Here is a 24296-nt window from a genome sequence, read left to right as displayed (position 1 = left end):
TATCTTTAGGAACTTGGGTTTCACCCTAAATTGTCCAGCGTTATCCAGACGTGGACCTCTTGTTCACTGAGCTTAGAGAGGCACTGCTTCATCTGACTGAGAGGGCCGATTATACCGAAATACGTGTCTGTGGTTGCTGTTGGTACTCTTATTCAGAGGAGAATTGCCTAGTATTTCAGTGCTGGACTGCTCAAGTGGGTGGGACAAAGACTGATATGCAAATGCATATGTATCCTCTGTGAAAGGTACAGTGAGCTAAAATGTGGTTACAGACCCTCCCGAGTGAGCACCTTCCCATAGAACAGGTTATTTGGCCGTGTTCATTCTCGGTAGAGGGGGTCCTAGACCTATTTTTATATGTTTAGAAACTTGGGAGTTCACAGTTACCCAGGGTTATGCATACGTTTACTTACCCCGTACTCACTACTCAGCTTCAACTCAGTGATGAGGCCCAACAAGCCTGAAACATGTGTATGGGGATGCTGTTGGTACTCTTGTTCAGAGGAGAATTGCCTAATATTTCAGTGTTCATTATTCAGTATTCATTGCCTAGTATTGCCTAGTATTCAGTATTTCAGTGCTGGACTGCCCAAATGGGTGAGACAAAGGCTGATACACAAATGGATATTTCTCCTCTGTGAAAGGTACAGTGAGCAAAAACATAGTTGCCGACCCTGCAGAGTGGGCACCCTCCCATAGAACAGGTCATTTGGCTGTGTTCGTTCTCAGTAGAAGACCTCCCAGACCTCTTTTTGTATGAACATATTTTTACACTATAAAAATACTGCCATTAATTGAAGGCAAAGGCATCATGAACATGTGTTGGAAACTTCTCCTGCACACTATTAGTGACTTGGCATCGATTGTATTTTTTCCATGTCTTACCCTACAAATCCAGTTGTAAATCGGGGAAATTTTTGCCAATTTTTCACAGAAAGTGAGCTGGAAAAAGCAACAATTCAAAAATTCGAGTATCTCCCTTGCTACCATGGTCGCTCAGGCATATTTCTGGTAAATGTTTATGCCCGTTCAAATGGAAAATTCACCCACTGGTTTTGGATAGTACTAGTAGACAAAGAGCTATTTAAGTTTCCTCACATGCATTAAAAATGACAGGAGCAAACATCTACATAGTTTTAGCTGGACATAAGTCTTGAAGAGAGTCAATGGGCTTGGTTGTAACCAGTAGGTCTGTAAAATCCTCTAAAGGGATGAGCAAGAAGGATTTAACATAATGTGGGAAGAATATGGAATGTCATGGCATCTGGTATTAATTAGGGCGGTCTTTAAAAAGGTCTGCTTTAATAGTATACACCTTGGGGTGAAAGGCCAATGCAATTTCCCCACATAGCCATGGTGTAGGCAGGGTGGTGCTGAGGCTTACTTTTGTGGGCCTTGCGAGCCCTAAATAGTTATTTGGATATATTGTTGGAGACAAATATTAGATGAGTAAAATAAAATATTTTTTTAAATTTGAAAATTCGTATTGTGTAATCGCTATTTTCAGGGATGGAGTACTATCATGTTTGGACCAGTGCCCCTTTTTTTTCTAATTGGCAGAGTTTGATATTTCCATGGTACATTCTTTGCTGTTCCAATGTTTAGAGTTATGTGGGAGATCTCTTATCTTCAGATGTTTCTTGGCCTGTATTAGCTTTGTTTGTTGTGTTTGGAAGATTAATTTTCACCTAAGGGTCATTTTCTACTGTGGCTTTATTCTAGTTTCTGGTCAGTGGTTTCTTGTTGCAAAAAAGACACTAAGAGCGACATTTTACCATTTGCAAAATGTAATCTCATGCTTGCTAGCATTCTTCTTAATCTGCGTGTTAGGGGCTACGTAACTGAATAGACATCCTGCGAGGTCCATCTGAGAACTGTATTGAGGGGAACCCACTGCAAGAATATCTTTGGAGGCGAAGATTTCTTCCAGCGTGTGGCCCAGTCAGTTTGTCGCACGATTTACCAATTATTGCATGTTCAAAATAGAGGAGGTTTGCTGTAGTAGTTTTGTTCCAGGGAGGTCTGACGTCTCCAACAGCTAGCTAAAAGCACTTTATGATGTGCACGCTTTGCAGATGGTATTACAATGGATTCCTACGGAATCTGCCTGCTTTTAGCAGGTGCCAATTGCAGGCAGATTTCATAGGAGTCAACTACGTTTACGCCAGTATGAGAATTTCATGCTGGCGTAAAATGGAGAGGTGTTTCAAACAGATTAGGAAGCACAATGTGGAAACTTATGTCTACTGCCGTCGCAAAATTCTGCCTTGTAAAATCTAACCGAGTGGTATAGCAAGGATGTACCAGTTTTAATATTACCCCCATAGTTTGTCCATGCATTCCGTAACCAGTGTTCGGATTACAAAACTTGCTCTGTACTTTCTGTGAGCCAAATTGTAAGGAGACTGGAACATAACTCACCACTCAACACTGTAACAACAGCTACGCATTTATAGCAGAGACGAATAACCCATTTTTTGTTCTAATAAAGCACTTACAACAACAACTTAGTTTTTATAGTGGGCAAAGATTACACAACTTTGGTGATACGTTGAAGCATGGATTGGACCCCAGTCTCCTTGTTCCAAATTCCACACCACTTTCCTTCATGCTCTGGGGCCACCAGTGGCATGCAGTGCCAAACAAAACAAAAAAAGAAAATATATAAATCGGAGGAAAGGCATGGTCTGAACAAAAGCACTGCAATGACCTGCTTTGCCAACTTCTCTTTGGTGCCCTGTTTCATTCAAGTCTTTGTGAACGTGAATGTGCGGGCTGGCATCCCCACCATTGTGGGTTTTGTCCTACTGAACTTTCTAGTAGGAAAGTCTCCTCTCAGGGTGAAATCATGCTCCTGGGAGGGCTTGGGCAAGTGTAGTCCAATAGATAGCACATTTTAAGGACCACCAGCTGTCCAACGCTACCTCAGGAAAAGCATAGTCAGTTAGTTACTTATATGACAGGGTGGCCGGCCACAAAGAACCATGCCGACTCTGATGACAAGTCGAATGGTGTTTATTTTTGGTTTACAGACTGTTTTGATGTTCAAGGAGAGAATGTTTCTATGGTTTTCAGGGGTTGGGGCTTTTGGCTCTAGGGCCGTCCCTCTTGCACTCATCTTTCCTTGGATTTAATCCTCCTCCTTAGCCCATGTGTCCTTATCTGGGAAGTTAGTTATTGCCAATGGTAACTCTTGGCTGTCTGTTCTCCTTACAAAACTTTTGGCGATTGCCCTAATACAATGACTAACAGACTCCCTATCTTCTAACTGTCCCTCACCTTTGCCCTTTTAGTAATCGCGAGAAGTAATATGGCACCTTCTTCCGTCCAGCATCACACTCACTCCTTTCGGACCCTCTTGAACATGACCCTTCGCTATACCAGTCTCTTAAATTATTTTCCTCCCATCAGGTCACTGTCCCTCCAACTTCTCACTCTGCCTTTCCACTGCCACCCTTCGATCTTACTTCCTTTCCCACTCATGTTTCTTACAAACAATACGTACCTCCAGCTACCCCTATGTTTCTGTTGATATGATATGATAGGTTATTTATAACGCGCTTAATACCCAGAGGTTTCTAAGCGCGGACCCGGGGATCAAACCTGTGTTGCTCTGTCTCTTCTTGCTTCCATGGCGAGCGCGTTGCCGCTGGGCTATCCTCCTTAGAATCTGTTATCATCTCTTCTCCTCCTTTTCCTCCCTCTACACCAATAACAGCTCCTACTTCCCCTGTCACTGTCAGCCACTCCCTGTCTACTACTTCTCCTATTCCGTTACTACCGTTATCACTTTACTACCCTTACTCCGTTAGCACAACCAAGGATATGGTGCCCTGCTCACCCCTCTCCCCCAACTGCTGTCTTTCCGTGGGTCCGGGAGGCTGGACCTGTTTCTGAGATAAGATGAGAGGCAGTGAGGAAAGAGTGGTGGTGTCGTAGTTCCCCTCTGCCCTTTCGTGTCAAAATGTAGTGCGTAGAAGTTTACCCATGCAAGCTCACCTGTTTGTACATAAGGATGAGCTCTCCGCCCTGCTTTCCCTCAGCAGGAGCACTGCGGATGGACCTAGTTGCATCACTGGTCCAAATTTCGGAGGTCCAGACTAGCTGCGACCATTCCATCTTGACTGTAAGTCTTTTATTATTATGATTGTTGTTCATATTCTTGTAACAATACTATCCGAAGGAATATTATTTGTAACGGTATATTGTTCTCTCTCCACTGTAGTGATGAAGATGACCCAGGTGCTCATGATGGAGAAAAGAGTCTGCTCCGGATGCCCCCACCACTGGTAAGTAGGAAGTTTCAGAAGCTGCACCAAGTTTGTGAGAAGTGCCGCTTTAGCGAGTTAAAGTCTATTTTACCGTGCACCTTGTGCCTTGTGTCTCTTATTCTCTTTGCAGGCACGGCAGGTCAGCTATGGCTGGAGAGTGGTGTCCGACTCCTACCTGCTGCCGGAGGCGAAGATCCGCGTGGAGGCTGCACCCGATTAAGGCCCCGTGTTGGTGGAATTCGGAACAGGTATGGATGCTGGGCTGTACCTGCAGAGGATTCCAGACGACAAGTAAGATAAAGGCAGCTGAGGCGGAGTCGGGAGCAGATGACAGCGCTCAGGTAAGGCGTGCGCAGCGACTGCCGAGTGTGAAGCAGATGGCGGTGTTTCCTGCGATGGTGTGGCTAATTCCAGATAAGATGGTCGAGGTATCCGGAGACTGGAGATGCACGTGTTGAGCCAGGTAGGTGCTGGAGGGCTCTGGAGACTGAAGGTGCACGTGCTGAATCAGGTAAGAGTCTTCTGAACGGCGGTAAGCGTTACGCTGAACTCAGCAAACTAACACAAAGTGCCAGTATGCGGGTGGGGCCGGCTTATATAGCCTGGCCCCAGCCACTCCCCTTAGGCCCCGCCTTGTGCCCCCACTTTGCTCCTCCTTCAGCCTTCTGCACGTGCCTCCCCTGTGATAACAGGGCCCCGCCCAGCCTTGCTGCATGTGCCTTCGGTGTTCTGTGTGCTATGCACACTTTGAAATGTGCTTGGTGCCATAGGCGCCAAGACTGGGTCCATTGGGACCCTGCATGAAGTGAAGCACTGGGCTCCTGCCCAGTGGCCATGACAGCACTCCCCCTCAAGGCCCCTCTCATGGTGGGTCTCCCATCTGGTCCTAGTTTGGTGGGGTTCTTCCGGTGGAATTGTCTGATGAGTTGTGGGGCATGGACAAATTCAGCGGGTTCCCATGTACCATCCTGGGGGCCGTAGCCCTCCCAATCGATGAGATAATAGAGTTTTGAATGTATTTTCTTAGAGTCCAGGATGTTCTTTACTTCATATTCAAGTTCACCGGCGATGATCTCCGGTTCTGGTGGTGTTGGAATTCGAGTGTTCTGTTCCACTGGTTTTAGAAGGGAGACGTGAAAAACTGGGTGGATTTGCATGTTGGGTGGTAAATCCAATTTGATGGCTGCAGGATTTATGACCACCTTAACAGAATATGGTCCCAAGTATCGTGGCCGAAAGGCACAAGGTCCTTTTAAAGGAATGTTTTTGGACGACAACCGTACCTTATCCCCGACATGATATTGTAGAGCCTCCCTCCTGTGCCGGTCTGCAAATTTCTTTTGCTGCTCCTTGGCTCACCTTAGGTTTTCACTGGCTTCTTTAAGAGATTGAGTAATTCTTTTATGCAATGATGTAACAGCCGGCATCTCTAACTCGTCCAGGGGGGTCAAAGGAAGATGTACTTGGGTGCCGACCGTTCATTCTGTAAAACGGGGTCTGCCCAGTGCTGGTGTGAATTGAGTTGTTGTAGGCGAACTCATTTAACCAGAGAATGTTTTTTCTAGAAGTCTCCTGTTTGTTGTAACATGCATCTCAGATATTGTTCGAGCGTCTGATTCGACCGCTCCGTTTGACCGTCGGTTTGGGGATGGTGACTCGTAGAAAGTGAAGGTCAATTTGGGCTAGTTTACAACACCTTCTCCAAAAGGCTGAAATTAACTGGGATCCCCTGTCAGAGACCAATATGGATTGGAAACCATGCAGTCAGATGATCTGTTCTAAAAAATACTGTGGCCAAAGTAGCTGCGGTGGGAAGTCCCTTCAGTGGGATCAAATTTGCCATTTTGGAGAATAGGTCTACCACGACCAGGATAGTATTAAACCCCTCGCAGGGTGGTAGATCGGTGATGAAGTCCATAGATAATGTATGTCACAGTGTTGGTGGCACCTCCAGAGGGCTCAACAGCCCTGCAGGATTTTGTTTTTGGGATTTATTCTGTGCACAGGCACCGCACGTGGAAATGAACTGGGCGACATCCTTCCTCCAAGAGGGCCATCAATAATTCTTATGGATCTTGGCTCTAGTCTTGGTGATCCCTGGGTGGTCTTCCACCAACGACTCATGGTAATTCGCTATAATCTTAGTACGTAATTCCTTGTCCTGAACATATAATCTTCCCTGGAAGTATGGCAGGTTATTTCTGATGGAGTATTGTTCTCGCTTACTTAACCACTCCTTTTGGGCGGTCAGGTCCATCTGAGCTTGGAGGTCAGTTTTTAATTCTTCCCAGCAGGTAGTAACGGCTATCTGGTGTTGAATCTGTTCCTCGGGAATCATGGCTATGGGGCTGGAGGGGTTGAAGGCGTCCTGGTCCTCTCCCATGTCTTGATAGAACGTCGGCTTTTCCGTTGCGCACTCCAGGCCGGTAGGTTATTACAAAATCGTATTCAGCAAAGAATAACACCCAACGGAGTTAGCGTGAGGATTGTGCCTTGGCAAAATTTTAAATATTGTAAATTACGGTGATCGATAATAACAGTAACCATGTGTTTAGCTCCCAAAAGGGAATGTCTCCAAGTCTTGAAGGCTCCTTTGATTGCCAAGAGCTCCTTGTCTGTTATTGCGTAATTTCGTTCAGGCACAGAAAACTTGTGGGACCAGAATGCTATAGGAAGAAGCTGCCACGTTTCAGGGTTCCTTTGTGATAACACTGCCCCCATGGCAGTGGGGACCCCTACCCTTGTTGGGCACTGGAGTTTTCCGGAGCCGTATCTTGTTCCTTATCAGTATTTTCCATCACACCCACATGTTTTCCTTGAAGGTTTAGTGGGGCAATCTCAATGAAAATGCCCTGCCTTGCCACAGTATAAGCATAGTTGTTCCTGCCTCCGTTTTTCTCTCTCTGCCTTAGATAAGGGCCCGTAATCTCCCGATTTGCATAGGTTCAGTGGTTTCGTGGGTCTTGCCTGGATTGTCCCTGGATCTCATATAGACTGATCTCCCTTCTGCCCTAGTGCGATCCATCTTTTTCTCATGTAACCTGTGATTCAGTTGTAAAGATAGGTTGATGTATTCTGCACAGGATTCGGGAGGGTTGACCACCTGAGCTAACACGTCCTTTAGTTCTCCACATAACCCTGGATAAAATAATGTGGTCCTTTTCTCCTCAGGCCAGTTGGTTTTTGCAATCAGGTGATTGAAAGTGGCAATATATATGTCAATAAATCCTGATTCCCCTGTCTTAGAGACAACAGTTCGTTATCCAGGGCCTGTCCTTGGGTGTGCTTTGCAAACAGCTTCTCCAATTCCCGTTGGAATTCTCCAAAATTGTGCAGCACAGGGTCATCCTGGTGGACCAAGGGTATTGACCCCAGTCCGCTGCACTGCCTCCAAGATACGAAAGTACAAAAGCCACCCTAGATCTATCATTCGGGAATGCACCCGGGCGGCACAGAAAGTGCAGGTGACACCGATTCATGAATATAGCAAATTTGTTGGGGTCGCCAGTAAACCGTTCTGGTGGAGCCAGTGGTACAGCCCCTGGAAGTACCACTTGAACTGGTGGTGATGGTGGTACAGGAGTTGGCGCAATTCCAGGTAACGGGACCTGCTCTGCGTGAAATTGAAGCACCTGTCTTGCCAGGTCGTCGGTTCATTCTTGAGCAATGATTAAGTCCCTTCTTAAAGAGTTTTTCTCTTGTCAGGAGGCATGAACTTCAGCCCGTAATTGCCCCAGCAATTGGGCCAACTGGTCAGTCTCAGAGGTATTCATAACGCGTTCTGTTACGCTCACCTGGTCTCTGCAGGGGCGTTGGAGCCCTCCCCGGAGTCGGCTCCTTCAGGTCGCTTCTCTCCCCGAACTGCTGTCTTTCCGTGGGTCCGGGAGGCTGGACCTTTTCCTGTGATAAGATGAGAGGCAGTGAGGAAAGCACGGTGATGTCGTAGTTCCCCTCTGCCCTTTCGTGTCAAAATGTAGTGCGTAGAAGTTTACCCATGCAAGCTCACCTGTTTGTACGTAAGGATGAGCTCTCCGTCCTGCTTTCCTTCAGCCGGGGTGCTGCAGATGGACCTAGTTGCGTCACTGGTCCAAATTCCAGAGGTCCAGACCGGCTGCGACCATTCCGTCTTGACGGTTAGTCTTTTATGGTTATGATTGTTGTTCGTATTCTTGTAATAATACTGTCCCAAGGAATATTGTTTATAACGGTATATTGTTCTCTCTCCCCTGTAGTGATGAAGATGACCCAGGAGCTTGTGATGGAGAAAAGAGTCTGCTCCAGATGCCCCCACCACTGGTAAGTAGGCAGTTTCAGAAGCTGCCCCAAGTTCGTGAGAAGTGCTGCTTTAACGAGTTGAAGTCTATGAGACTGCTCACCTTGTGTCTCTTATTCTCTTTGCAGGCGCAGCAGGTCAGCTATTGCCGGAGAGCGGTGTCCGACTCCTGGATGCACCCGATGAAGGCCTTGTGTTGGTGAAATTCAGAGCAGGTAAGGATGCTGGGCGGTACCTGAAGAGGATTCCGGACAACAGGTAAGATGAAGGCAGCTGCGGCAGAGTCGGGAGCAGATGACAGCGCTTCCAGCGATGGTGTTGATTCAGGTAAGGCGTACGCAGCGACTGCTGAGTGGAAGCTGATGGCGGTGCTTCCGGCAATGGTGTGGCTTCAGGTAAGGCGTGCGCAGCGACTGCAGAGTGTGAAGCAGATGGCGGTGTTTCCCGCGATGGTGTGGCTAATTTCAGGTAAGATGGTCGAGGTATCCGAGACTGGAGATGCACGTATTGAGACAGGTAGGTGCCGGAGGGTTCCAGAGACTGAAGGCGCACGTGCTGAATCAGGTAAGAGTCTTCTGAACGGCAGTAAGCATTACGCTGCACTCAGCAAACTGACGCTAAGCGCCAGTATGCAGGTGGGGCCGGCTTATATAGCCTGGCCCCAGCCACTCCCCTTAGGCCCCGCCTTGTGGCCCCACCTTGCTCCACCTTCGGTCTTCTGCACGTGCCTCCCCTGTGATAACAGGGCCCTGCCCGGCCTTGCTGCATGTGCCTTCGGTGTTCTGTGTGCCATGCACACTTTGAAATGATCTTGGTGCCATAGGCGCCAAGACTGGGTCCATTGGGACCCTGCATGAAGTGAAACACTGGGCTCCTGCCCAGTAGCCATGACACCAAGGTACAACGGTCCTTTCAGAGTGGAGGGCGTCACTCCCTCTGCAGTCAAGTTACAGGAACAGCTTGGATCTTTTTGGGTGACATCAAGCCATATATCGGAGAAGACCCTCTGCCCTTACCCCAACGTGTAGAGACTACAGACAATGGGGAAGAACTCCAGCACGTGCAGACGAGATCCATGATGAGGAAGAAGGACGCATGACAAGCAAAGGCAAATAACTTTTGTGCAAAGTTTTTGCTTAATTTTGGACATTTCCTCTGAGCAAAATAAGGGGATAAGGACATAAACACGGACACTCTGTGCATCCTAGTTGCAGGGTGAAGAAGAAAATTACACGCATAAGCCACAACACAGTCTGTTGACTTTGAACTTTGGACTGAGGCATACTGAAGCCTTGATAAGAAAAGATATGCCAAATGTTGATCAACGACACATAAATTGGAAGAAAATACAGTATCAAGACTCTTTTATCACAGAAGCTTTATTTGGACTCACTTTTGTTGTCATGCAGTAGTGACATCACTAAAGACGTTTTGATTTATTTTGAGATAGTACTGAGGTCATACCCGTCGTTAGTGGGAAGGCTCACTAACATCACCGGATTTCTTCAAGATCCTAAAAACGAAAAGACAATAAAGAGGCTGCTCATCGTAATTGCCAAGCAGTTCCTTTTGCTTCCAGAGTACAGGGAAGATGAGACAAATGTCCCTGTCACCAGAAGATAACAGATTAGCAAGCAATGTGTTTTTTCGCCTAATTGAGGACTTTCCTGCCTCATGGTATTGCAATGTAAGTCGAACTTTCTAATCATCAACAGAATTATCAGAGAAGATTGTAAACTTTCCGCCGAGGGAATGATCAAGAAAGTGTTGCCAGAAGACTTCACTGCTGCTCATGCTGACAAAAAAAATGACATGTCGTCTGGAGTGAGACAAATAAGAGTCATTGACTGGGAGCATGTTTATTTTGAACACGCGAATGAAAGACTTGCTGAACGTATTATCTTATTTGACATTTTCGTATACGGAAAAGAGAACTGTTTTCAGAGACAATCTATTATTCAGGCAACAATCGTTCCAGTATCTGCAACCTACAAGCAGAACCAACAGAACCCAGATATGACACTACCTATCAGCTCAAGCTCACTGTGTAACCATGTGTTTATTATGTATGCAAATGTGAATAATGATTTATGTAATCTCACCGTGATACCCGAGGGTCTGGGCGTGTAATAAATGTAATAAATAAATGAATACTAAAAATAAATACCTAGAATGTATTAAAGAGTTTGTTTTTTCTTTAGATGATCGAAATGGGCAACCAAAGTAGTAATTGTGTCCTCCCTCAGGAGGAGAGGCGCTCGTATTGGCCCTGAAATAAGTGCTGTAAATTGACCTACAGAGGAATCATTTACCTATGCATAGTGTTCATTATTGTTTTGTCACTGACGATTCGAACTGCATTTGTTAGTGGTGCACAAAGCGTTCCGATTCCGGTGCACCCACCTAATGATGTACGCATGAAACCCACAAAGGTACCCAGATTTTACATAGTCATTTCAGTCCCTAGATGGTCTGATAAAGGAATGAGTGAACTTGAAATGGATGTGATGAGCAATAATACACATACACTTGTGGTAACAAACAAATCAAACCGCCGGAGACAGGGTCGGCAGAGCAAACATGACAGGGGATTAATGAAAAACACACACACGCAAATGATGAGTGCACATACACCTGGTCTAGTGTCAATAACTGCAGAACCACAGTCCAAAGAATGGGAGAAGTTTGAACAACATATGATGAGAAGTTCCACGCCAAGTTCAGTGAAAAGACAAATGGAGAGATCTGAACTTTTAAAGAAACAAAAGGAGTTGGAGAATAAATGAACAGAGACAGCAGTGATAAGCACCCCCAATCCAGCAATGAAAGGGGCAAGTACAAGTCCTACAAACCTATCACGTGCAGAGATGATAGCAGAATCAATATGGCCGTTCATAGCCAAAGCCAGGAAAAGACACAGAGATAAAGAAGGACTAACAGAGCGTTCTACTACTCAGGGAGCACGGATGGAGATACCTGAGAATCCTCCAGCAAGAAGAAGCTATATGGATGCGATTAAGGATGTGATGATAGCAAACTACAGAAATACCTTAAGAATCAGGAGAAGCACACACAAAGACAATAACAAACTAAACGACTACCTGGACAGCAGAGCACACTTGTGAAACAACATATGGTACCAACATATGAAAGAAGTTGGAAGACGAACTTCAGAGGAAGAATGCTTTGTTTGTGCACTCTTACTATACATCATGGGAACGTCGAAAATCTGTGTAGTTGTTGAATTAGATGTGCAGACAACACATTGCCTGTCACATATGGCAATGTGCAAGACCAGAGGCCAGTTCATGGGAAGTGATGCTTCACTCAAATGGGCAACTGAAGCAACTGATCCAAATGAAGATGATTATGTCCAGGATATAAAGACAAGTAACAATGGAAAAACAAAGAACAATGTGATCAGATATGAGAAGCCTAGAGTTAAAGGAGCAGAGACAAGAAGAGAGGCAAATCAAAGACTGAACATTCAAGGAAAAACTTCAGAAGAAGCTCGGAGTTGGAAGAACAGAGGTCAAATGCAAATTTGGGGAACAGTGATTTCACCAGATGGATGGGAGAAAGAAGTAGTGATCTGCAGAGCATGGGTAGTGCTTGGGCATTACAGGCCAATATTGACGTAGTACAGAAAGGATACAAGCCATTATGGCTGAAGCTTGCAAAACTGCTAACATGGGTAGAAGACAGAGGAGGACCCTTGCAGATAGTGCCATTGGAGGATCCAAAATTCTGTTTCAGAAACAATGGTACAAGAAAAATTGAGAAAATCAGAACTGTAGACGCATCTTTGACGCTCCAGGAATGGTGCATGGAACTGCAGTGATCATGGATCATTATTGGGGCTGTGGATCCAAAGCATATATCAGACTGCCAAAGAATTGGGGCGATATATGCACATTAGTAAATGTCCATGTCCCAGCATTGGTGATTCCAAAGAGTGATCTGAATATTGACAGTTTCCCGAAAGCAGATGCTCACCTGAGAAGGAAAATATCTGTGGAACTGCTGAGCCAAGTGAAAAGAGAAAATTACTTTTCTGCTAAATCAGAAGAAGCCTTTCAGGCAATCCTGTTTGAACACAGGTTGTTCATCCTAACCTCATCAGTGTTCACGACAATTCTGATGTCAAGAGTTCAGGTTGGAGCAAATACTAAATGGTTGCAGATAACCAGATGGGAGTTACTGCAGACTATCAACACAACCATAAAAGGATTCAATGCAATCAAGGAAGAGTTAAGGGCGATTCGACTAATGACTCTCCAGAACAGATATGTCCTTGACATGATCACAGCTACGGATGGAGGTGTTTGTGAAAAAATTGGAGAATCATGTTGCACCGTCATACCTTCTCATGATGACGAAAATGGAACATTAACAGACACCATAGGTATGCTGAAAAACCTACAGAATCAGATGACCGATGAAGTTTACGAAGTTGGCAATGACAGTTGGTTTGGATCACTGTTCTCATGGGTTCCACAATGGATGGCAGATGCATTCAAATTCCTAGGAGCCCTGCTAGTGATGATATTGCTTGGATTCTGTGTTATCAAGATAATAATCTCTCAGTGCCAGAAAACTGCAAAAAAGGCCATAGGGATGAAGATCATGATTGATGTCGAGTCAAGATGGAAGCTCAAGGACCTGACTGATGAAGAAATAAGAGACTTTGTGAAAGCCAGCATTTATGCACCAGAAGGAACAAAGTTTCGGTATCCAAGGAAACACAGAAATTATGTGGGAAGAGGGATTTATTGTAATCCAAGTGGAGAATGTCAACTAATGACTTGGAACAAAGATGAGCACGTGAGAAAAGCAGGAAGCTTGAAGGGAGTCATAAAAATATGGACCCCAACGAGATATTTCTTCAGACCTCTACGTTTGGATCCAGAGGATGAAATAAAGGTGGATACAAAAGAAGAAGTGAGAGTGGTCGATCGACCAGACGGGGGATTGTAGAGGAGGTGCCATGCTCGATTCACACTCCAACCGCCCATTTTGAAGTACCAGGAACATTCACGCCGAAATATGTGACGCATGATGAGCAAATAAACCAGCAGAGTTGGGCTCTGTCCAGTACCTATCAGAATAACAGCATCTATTGAAGTACCGACACCTAAGAAAACCTCGACAGTAGGGTACCCATTGAGAAAACCCTATCGACAAGTGAGACAGAATGACGATTGTCAGAATGTAATACCCAAAGAAACTAAGAAGATACTGAAGGAAGACGAATGAGGACGTCATAAGAACCTGGACTGACTCACATATAAAAGATATAACGACCTGAGAATGATGACAAATGAGACGAAACACCATGGATAAGTGACATCCGAAGCCTAAAGTGAAACAATTGATGTCAAGATGTCAGAAACGTATGCCATATGCACGATGAAGATATTCAGTTAGTTTAAACATGTACATATACAAAGTAACCGCAAGAAGAACAGAATCGCGAGGCTTGCTTGCTTATGCTTAGTAGTAAGATAGATTGCGGCAAGTGCCACCTGTACATACCTACCTCAAGAAAGCACTTTATATAAGTATACTTCCACTACGCACAAGAGCAGAATCAACCAAAGGTTACTAAAAGTCTCAAGAGGAGAGCGTTGCAGCAAACAAATCGAGAATTAAAGACGGAGAGAAACTCAGACGAGGGTAACCATGCCAAGAAGCCAAAGTCTTATCGTCTGAAATAGGCCAACAGTGGATACAATTAAAGAGAAGAAGAACAGAGTATCCTGTTCAGAAAGGTCACGATAAGCCACAGATGGCAGACGACTGGCAGAATTAAATCAAATACACAAAATTGCACGAAGGAAAGGCCGATTTCACGGTGTCATAATCACGTGACCAGACCAGCAGGAAGGGATGAAACTGTCACACCTACACATGGACCTTTGCCATGCATAGACGCCTTAACTTTCCCAGACCAAGAAGCAGACTCGAGGCCAACCACAAAGAAATAATTGACACATAACCACTGAGGTGATGATTGATTGTAACAATAATTGGAGGGAAGCTGGGGTGCAGACAAACTCCCCGAACCTGGCTGGCTATTCTGAACGCTGCTAAGCGCAAGTGGAAAAGTATGAGTGGGGTTGATGCCAACCCAATCATAGTGGACCGTGTAAGGGCCCTATAGTTGGTAGAACCAATGAGACGTCGTACTTTTAGTGACAGTTACAGTAGTCATTTTGAAGGAAGGGCTTACATGCTCCACCTGTCATTGTCTATCCAATCCCCTTTCCCAGTTACCATATACAGATATAGTACCTATAAGTTACCTTCCTAGAACCAATAAAGTGCATGCTAGGTTTTAAAGAGTTACACATCAGTGATGACGAGTTTTTGGTATAAATGTTATGTTTTTTCTGAAATTAATTGGAGTTGAAGCGAGAAGGAAGATCGAGAGATTGCTGATATTCATTGAACTCCCCGTTTTTTGTACTTGTCATTAAACAGACTTCATTTGACAAACCATTGAGTTGTCATTATTGATTTGGTGCAAGAGTACAAATCTGCATCCCCATCAATCTCAAGAATGCTGCTGCTCATCTTAAAGTGCTGTTTGGAAACCCCAGTCCGATGGGCCGGCTGGGGTCCATACAGTACAAGGGTACTACAGCTCAGTAGCAACACGCTCGTCTTGGAAGCAAGACAAAGCAGAGCAACACAGGTTTGAATCCCAGGTCCCCGCTTAGACACATCTTCTGTATTAAGCGCGTTATAAATAAACAATTATAAAAATAACCCATTAATTATAATTTTCATTCTTCATGGCTAATTAACATCTGAACACACCACAGTCAGCAGGGTCCAGTTTACCTGTCTCAGTTCTTGCTGACTTCTCTTGTTTGGTCGAGTATGCAGCAGGGATTTTAGCTTTGCAAAATCTTTTCTCTGCAAGTAGAAATAAAAAGATATGTCAGTATCAAAACCTATTTGTGATTACCTCATTTTAGCGATTACCATGGAGACACATTATAAACCATCACAGAGGCTTACTAACCAAGAGTATTAGTTCTATTTTACATTCATGTTTTGATCAAAAGTAAAAACCAGCTAAACAAAATCACATTCAAACATTATACAATTGGATATCTGAAACCCCTACTTATGGGACAAGGCTTATCTATTGGGGGAGAATGCCCATATCCAGGTCCATCAGTGAATCAAACAATAGTAACAGAGAAAACCCCAAGTCCCGGGTGCTGACTGGCTTGCATGCAGACCACTTTTGACTCATACCTCAGCAAGATACTTGTCCGTAGTTTTCTATTACTCCTAGAATGTCCTCATTTGGGCCCAGAGGGGGTTCCTTGTGTTAATAGCCCCGCAAAAATATCACAATACAAAAATATTGCCATATTTGTGCGGCGATATTGACCCATGGACCCTGCACGGGACACCCCTGCATTATTTTAAAATGTGCAGGGGACACCCCAGCAACCACTGCTCCCACAAATTATTCCCCCCAAAAATATTGCCTATGGCAGGACAAACAGGCATATGTACGGCAATATTTTTGTTGGGGATATTTTGTAGGGCTACCCCACAGGGCAATCTCACAGATATCAGAGAGGGAGGACAGAAGTGATGGACCGCGAAAAGGAAACAACAGGGATGCGCAGTCACTGAAGAGCACCGTTGCTCTGAGACTACAGGTGTGAGAAGTCGAGGCCCTACATGGCAGCATGGGGAGGTGGGTGGAGCTGCCGTAGGGAGCCGGTACCCACGTATATATGACCCCAGGATCACCAGAGAACCCATAGGGAACAAGACCTACCCTCCCCAAAGACACTTACCTGTAACCAAGTCTGAATGGAGAACTATGACATGAACATGGACATTGCCTGTTTCGGGTGCCAGATTCACTACACGGGAGGTCCACACAGGAAGAGGGGTTGGCGCTTAGTTCCCACTTTAAACCCTTGTACGCTACACACACGCCCACTGGGGAAAAGAACAGGCCAGATTGGCTAGGTAAAGCTTTGCAATCAGGACAAAGGGAAGGTGATTTAACCAGGGGACAGGAAGCAGGAAGTGGGGGGTGTTCCGGTGAGGTCAGCAGTGGAGGCAGAGGTGGGCCAAGAGAACATCAGGAGGAAGGAGGAAGTTGTGGCTTGTGTAGGAAATTGATGGAGAAGGTGAGGCTTTGGCTTAGGAGAGAAAGTGGTTCTGCAGTGTGAGTGTGCATGTTGTGTCAGTGACTATACGTTAGTGCACAAGTGTACGGAAAGTGTATGGTTCTGGGTGACAGAAGGGGTTTGTGTAGCGGAGTAGTGTGGGGTAGTGGATGGAGGAGAGTAGCAGTGTTAGGAGGAGAGTGGTAGTGGCCAGAGGAGAGTAGTAGTGGGAGGAAGAGGAGTGTAGTAGGAGTGGAGTAAGAGGCTGAAGAGTAGGAATGGAGAGAGAGGAAGTAGTGAAGTGTACAGACAGGAGTGCTTACATCAAAGGGTGGAGGTGAGGATTAGATTGTGTGAGAGAGACCTGAGGTACAGGAGAGAGAAGGGAGGGACAGGAAGGAGAAGTAGAGTTGATGGTAGAAGAGAGGGAAAGGGAAGGGAGAGGAGACAGTGAGCGTAGACAATAACTACAAACTGTACCAAGTGGCTACAAGGCACGTCCTAATTTCTTATAGAACACTGGCAAGATTAGGTACAGACAGAAAGACTCTTTAAATAAGTGCCATATAGGGTCAATATTGGTAGTATAAGTAAGCAACCAGACAGTATGGGTTACCAATAGGTAGCACTAACCTGGGGATACGGATGCCTGATTATGGAGGAAAAACCAACAAAAATGAGAACGAGAGAGGGCCTTAGGGCCACAAGTTTTTAATAAAGACACTTGAACTGTCCTTCAGACTCAGAGTGGTCTGTGTGCCATATGTGACACATGGTGTCCGAAATGGGATTCTAGACCTTGATAAGGAGGTTGCCCATTGGCTCCAACATGCAGAGGGTCATGCAAGTGATGACTGCGTACCCAAGCCTCAGCAGGAGCAGCAATGGGTGACCTATACACAGACAGAGTTTACCTTGCAAGGTAGAGGCCAATCCAGGGTTCGCACTAGAGTAAGGCTGGAATTACCATGAATGAATAGCCCCAAAATCAGGACTGGCACATAAGTATTCACTAGGAATAGAGGCGGTTATCCAGGAATAGAGAGGAAAATTCAAGGTTATCATTCTGAACGCAGTGAATGTTTAATTTCACCTGAAAACAGGCCAAGCCATCACCCCGCGCTTATGTGAATGAGTTAAATTCACACATTGAAGAGGTGTAAACCTTACTAAATACTTAGGGGAGCTGATGAAAGCCCAGGAGACCAATGTAGAAGACTTCCCCTAGTCTCCTGGGTCCTGCATCTGTTGAATTTGCAGAGGCCCAAAGAATAACCCCTTTATTAGGTCAAGCACGGAGAACCCTCATCGCAGCAGCTGCGAACTTAACATTGGGAACCCCATACTTCAATGAGAAAGGTATATCGAGTCAGTGTTAATCCTCAAGGAGACAGAGGTAACTAACTACCAGCAATTGTCAGTCCCAAAGGTATTCCAGAAGGCTGTTTTACAATTGGGCAATTCAAATCTCACTGCTGGTCCACACAAGCCTCTACAGGGTATTCTCGGTTTGAGCTGGCATATGGGCAGAAAACCTGAGACAACTTGGATATATTGCAAGAGGGTTGGGAAGAAGCTGACAACTGTCCAGCCATTGATAAACCGTTGATACAAAGTACCATGAGTACTGTGATGAATCCAACAGAGTAATCACGGATTCCCCTGTGGTAACCTCCTCCCATGTGGCCAAGGGATGGAAGCCGCTACCTGATCCTGACTCTGGGGGTGGCTATATGATGGAGGATCACATAGGAGGAAACAGCCTCCAGGGAGATGCCATGGCTTTATTGGATGAGACATGGTATCCCTCATTTTACCATGAATAAAACCCCTAGATACCCAATACTCTAATGACCTACTGCAATGCATCTATACCTCCATTTAGGGAAAATAGAGAAATCTTTCCTCAAAACCCTTTAGTCCAAAAATCCATCCCTGGAATAAAAAGTAAAAGCTCCAAAAATACCTTTTCCAGTTTCAATACCCATCCATATAGAACTGGCTTATTCTTTTCCAGTTCTAATTCCCCTCCATACAGAACTGGCCTATCCTTAGGAACCATCAAACGTAATTTCTCAAGTAATCTGCATCAGTTAACATCAATGTACTCCATTGCCCACAAACACCCAAGTACTGGGATGAGGAGGAAGAAAAGAACAATGCAGAGCAGAATGAGCCTCAAGATCAATGAACATGCTAGTTTTTCACAGAATGCACCTGTGCACAGGACATTTAAAGATAGAAAACAAACTCTAGGAGGCTGCTGTTTGGGAGAGCATTGCTGCATAATCACGAACGGGACCGAAGATACCACACTGAGCTGATGAGTCAACCCAAGCAAGTGGGGAACCTGGGGGCATGTCGGCGACGGTGCCAAACACAATTTGTAAACTTTAAAGGCACAGAAACAGAGACATTAAATAGTTTGAAAACCAAGAAGGCATATTGCAAATACGAACCCCAGCCATATATGTGTATGGAATGCAGCAATGGGGGGAACCCACAGCAAATGTTGAAACAACCAAATATACAACACCAAAGAAGATATTTGCAAATGTGGAAGTAAAAGAGGAACTGCTACCTTTGAATATAAGAAATCCTGGCAGGCCAGTAAACCAGACTGCTACAAGTGCACGTGAAGTCCTGGCATGGGAATATAGCAGGCAATCACAAGTGCATATGAAGTCCTGGCATGGGGGTATAGCAGGCAATCACAAGTGCATAAGAAGTCCTGGTATGGGAGTACAGCAGGCAGTTGCAAATCTACAGGAAGTCCCAAGAAAGGACTGTGTTCGTTGAACAAAAGAAAGAACTTTTGAAAGAAGGAAACTAAAAGGCTAAATAGCTTTGTAACTAACAGGATTGTTAGACCAAGAATTTTGCTATAGTGTATAGCGGTATAGTTTTGAAGAATCCGAATAGCATATTATTGTGAGAATTGTTAGACCAAGTATCACTGGTGTTAAGGAAGAATACAGGCGAAGGGAATAAACCTCTGGAACCAAGGCTTGCTACTCTTGGTGAAGTTGTGTGTTGAAAGGATTAATTAAACAGACAAAATCCAGGAGAAGGGAATTCCCCTGGAGCTAAGATCTTTTCTTTTTGATCTTGGAATCCTTTTGTATTTGAATTGAATTGTTGGAGCTGTTCTATTTTACCTTCATGAACAATCACCAGGTTAAAGACAGTTCCCCGTACACCTTATAAATTGGTTCATAGTGTGAGGGTCAGGATATAACATTTGGACACAAGGACAGTTTTGATTTTGATATCCTGCCACAGACAGATCCTTCATTTTTGGTTTTAGGTGGAGAATGTCCTCTTAGAGCAGGGTTAGAGAGGCATTTTCCCAACCCGTTTTATGTTAATAAATTTCTTTAACCAGAAACATGACAATTTTGTGTCCGACTTTCATTTCTGACTCCTCACAGTACATTAAGGTCAAACAATTGGTGGGAATGCACATGGAGGCATTCCAGAGTCAGCAAGAAAAGAACCAATATCGAGATGCTCAACTTCGAAGCTTTCAAGTAGGATATAAAGTCATGGTTCTTCTGCCGACAGTACAAAACAAGCTTCAAGCTTGGTGGCCTGGGCCATAGGTCATCTCTAAGGAGATCTCCTCACTGACTAATCATATATCGCAAGACTGGAGAAAGCCATCCCAGATAAACCATATCAATAAAAAACCTTTAGAGAGAACATAGCAATCCACAACTGCCTGTCTTGCATCCCAGTAATGCCCAGTGGACCCCACATGCATCTACAAGGTATTCTATGTTTGAGCTGGTATATGGGTGGTGTAAGGAACTCCTGGTGGCAACAGTAAAGCAGACACAAGTGATCACAGTTCAAGGGTGTTTTTTAAAGTGTATGCAGGTTGGAAAAACACCTGATCTAAACCTTAATCTAAGATGGGAGCAAGCGTCTAACATCAAATGAAAATAAGGCAGTCCTAGTGGTGCTGTGTCAAATAAAAAGGGCCTATACTAAGAAACCTATTGCCAAATCTTACAACTAATACAAAAAGGGTGTGGGATGGTTTTCAAGAAAAGAAAGAAGTGTTCACAAATAATATGTCAGGATGCAGTAGCTTGGATCTCCCTTCCCCACATTTTGAGCACAGTGTTAAGGTGGGATTTTGGTGCACAGCACACACTCCAGCTTTCCCAGCACAAGTCGACAGTTCTGTTCCAGGTTATCAGGAGCCTCGTTGGCCAAGTCTGGTTTCTCTTGAAAGTCTCTTGCCTTCGAGGGCCTGACATATTCAAACAACAGTTTCTTCAACAAATGAAAGTTCGTTGCTGCTTTCACTTAGGGTGAGGATTCCGGGCGCAGACCCCTCTTTGCTTTCAGCCTCCCTCCACCAGGTTCACTATGGCTTTCAACAATCTTTCTTTATCATTCTCGTAAGTCTTTTCAAAAGTTCATTGTGAACCTCCCTTCCTCAGGTTCACTTGATCAGAGTGATACTGGCTCACCCCTGGATGCAGCTCTCCCGGGCACTCTTTTCAAATCTCAATGTCTTTTTAAACAGTTCGAGTGGATATCCCTCGACCGGGTACACTCTTGTCAACAAACTGTTTCTTGGGACTTTAGACTTGCCCCCTTCTCATCAGCATTCCTCTTCCAGGTTAAGTCTTGCCAACTTTGCATTCACAAATGTTTGCAGGATTCACTCGCCTTGCTTTCTCACAGTTCTTAGGTCAAAGGCTTTTAACTGTATGGGGATTTTGCTTGACCTCCTGTATAACGACTTTGACCTTGTCGTCTCTCCTAAGGCCTTCTGGTATTTGTAGTTTCAGTCAGATGGGGATCGACCAGAGTCTCTCGAGTTAGCACCCACGTGGTACTAGTGCCCTCTACAGCTGGTCTCTCCTCAACACTTTTACAGTTCTTTGAACTTGGTTCAACTTGCCAGTTTGCGTCTTTCATTCACCATAGCTCTTATCGGCTCCCCCCCGACTCACCGGCTGTGATGAACCGCTTAGTTTTCCTCGTAAGTGGAGTCAAGGCCGTTACCACGGTAGCAGGAGTTTCCCTCGCTTCTGCTCATCAGTGTCGACATGCTCCATGTAACGTTGACATCTGCTGCAGCAGAGGGTTCGCAGGGTTTTGTCTAAGAGGGTAAGGTGATGTCTCTCCTCATCAGACTCTCGATGTTTGCCACTGTTCTCCTCCTCTTGAACTGCCTTGTCTGGATAGCTGTCTCGGCGTGCGGTCTGCCTTGCTCGTCCTGTGCTCTCTGGCACTGCCTATTATGCCTGTGGAGAAAAGGAAGGGCCGTCAGGTCTGTGTGATTTAAGTCAATTGCCAGACTTCGCCTGACGCTTGTATTGGGACATGTCCGGTGAACGGTTCTGGTGTTAGTCTGCCATCTTACATATGGTAAAAAAGTGTTCGGGTTAGAAAGGGGGTGGTAAAAGTGTCAAAAGGAATGCGATTGTCATGGGAAATCATATTCTTTCTCCTAGGGGTGTTGGTAAAGTCAGAAAGGTGAGATTGATAGGGGATGGGAAGTAAACGGGAATATTTAGGATTAAGATAAATAAATTAAACAAGGAGGACTGTGGGATCGGTAGTGTTTCATCTGAGTAGATGGGGAGTGCAGGAAATAGTGGCAAGAGGGGTGTGGAAGGAATGACCGGGCGCATGCGGGCAGGGAACAGAAAAGCTGGGATTTTGGGAGAGATGGTTTTTGGGTGAAATAGGGTTTCGGTGTCTGGGGTATTTATTGGATATGGAGGGATCATTAGAATGGGGAATAGCAGAAAAAAGCAGGATTCTCAGAATTGGGGTGCTTGAGACTTGAAACATTAGTGGCTTGGCCATATACAGAGGGATCATTTGCTCTTGGTTGGAGGGATTTACTGGAGATGGGGAGGTAGATGTCATGTAGCCTGTAAAGGCTTCTGGGGTCTAGTCTTCCTCTCTCTCTTCCTTGGTATAATACTGTATCTCACCTGTGGTCTTTACCTGAACACAACCTAGAAATCCGCTTCCCAGGTGCTGCTCTCTCTTAAATCCACCCCTGGAGTTGGGGTCTGAGAGCAGTGGTCCTTCCAGAGCCACTCGAAAAAAGGGACTCCCTGGGCTGGTTAGGGAGAATATCCACAGGTTTCTCACAGCAGATACCTGGAGACATCTTGGCTATGCTGCGAGAATTATGGGAAGTACGATCAACAGGCTTCAAAGCTGAGGTGTTAGATGATATCTTCATTCCCGACTATAGTGAAATCTGATAACAGACCCCCCACCCTTTAAAGTCTGCATTTCAAGAATCTAGCAGCACATTTAGGGTTCTCCCATCAAAGGATCACCACCTGTCAGCCCCAAGCAAGCAGAAAGGATGAAAGTTGTATGGTCATGATAAAAAAGACCACACAAAGGGTAGAAATAGAAGGTATGTCCCTCTACCAGGCGATATGCCGAATGTTACAACGCTATCATACGACACCTCATGATGCCACATGGATCACCCCAGCAGAAATCATTATGAAACAACCTTTCAGGACACAAGTCCCTTGAAGCCCCAACCCAAAAGAAGAAAAATATACAGAGATAAGGGCAAAAGACCCTGAAGTAACACAGGCAAACTCAAGTGCTGATAGGAAGAGGGGGGCACAAGACAAAGAATTTGATATAGTAGATGATATTATTGTCAAGCAATGACAACTAAGAAAAACTGATCTCAAAAGGTTGCAGAAATCTGACAATATGGAACAATGATACACGTGGCAGCTGCTCATAAGCAAATAACTAGGAATATGTCATGGGGATTGAAGCACATCCTATTTTCAGGAGCGTTTCCAGCAGCTACTTGAACTCTGTCTTACGTATAATGCTTTATTATTCATGACAGCAGAATGAAAAAAATCTATTTGGCACCATCTGCTGGGTGGTTCCCTAATTTGCAGTGTTTGCAACGGCCCTGCTTAAATCCAATGGTTCCTGTAGTAAGTGAGAAGTGGGGCTGAATGTGCAGAATCATCCAAAAAGAAAAGAAACACATTGCAAGTGGGACACAACAGGATTTCCATCCAATGCAGACAATGGGCTTCATTACGAGTCCGACGGTAACCGTGCCGGTAAAACCTTATTATTTTTCTCAACAAGTTCAATGCAAGAGGTTATTGTGCAAAAACTATATATTTCACAAATATCTCCCCATCCCCTTTGACTACAAAGTCTTTTCAAATACCTCCTAGGTATTACAGAACAATGCTACGATATGATACATGATATGATAAGTCATTTATAACGTGCCTGTACACAAGTACACAAGTGTTTCTAGGTGGCACAAGACAAGGGAGGGAAGACAGAGGGATGACAATACAAACGATCTTACTATGCCTTGTGACATTTAGATCGTGCAAGTGTGACAGCGCCAAAGTGCAGAGGGGAGGGGCTGTTTCTTTATGATATCATGTGACTAGATAGAATAAGAGATGCATGGTTCTCCCACTATGCTGCACAAACATTCCAGGCTTTTTTTTTGGCATCATCTGGTTGTTTTCCTGTTTTATTTTAAACACAGAACAACCAATCAAAGTGCTTGAAAGTTTGAGTCTGTTTGGTGCATGCATTAGCCCTTATATATCTGCT

At 44.9% G+C, this 24296-nt stretch overlaps 1 protein-coding gene across 1 annotated transcript in view; it reads right to left on the bottom strand.

The window, feature by feature from the left end:
* Nucleotides 1–24296, bottom strand: part of LOC138516471 (cyclic nucleotide-binding domain-containing protein 2-like) — a 1453423-nt gene that overhangs the window by 1333849 nt on the left and 95278 nt on the right. Inside the window, exon 4 of the mRNA XM_069631627.1 lies at nt 15391–15465. Within this exon, the coding sequence (XP_069487728.1) occupies nt 15391–15465 (75 nt within the window). The remainder of the gene's footprint in view (nt 1–15390; nt 15466–24296) is intronic.

The sequence above is a fragment of the Ambystoma mexicanum genome, chromosome 6q (genome assembly GCF_040938575.1).
Source record: "Ambystoma mexicanum isolate Mex_15411 chromosome 6q, UKY_AmexF1_1, whole genome shotgun sequence".
NCBI classification, from domain to species: Eukaryota; Metazoa; Chordata; class Amphibia; order Caudata; family Ambystomatidae; genus Ambystoma; species Ambystoma mexicanum.
Note: the sequence above shows the minus strand (reverse complement) of the source record. Positions and strands in the feature narration are given on the sequence as shown.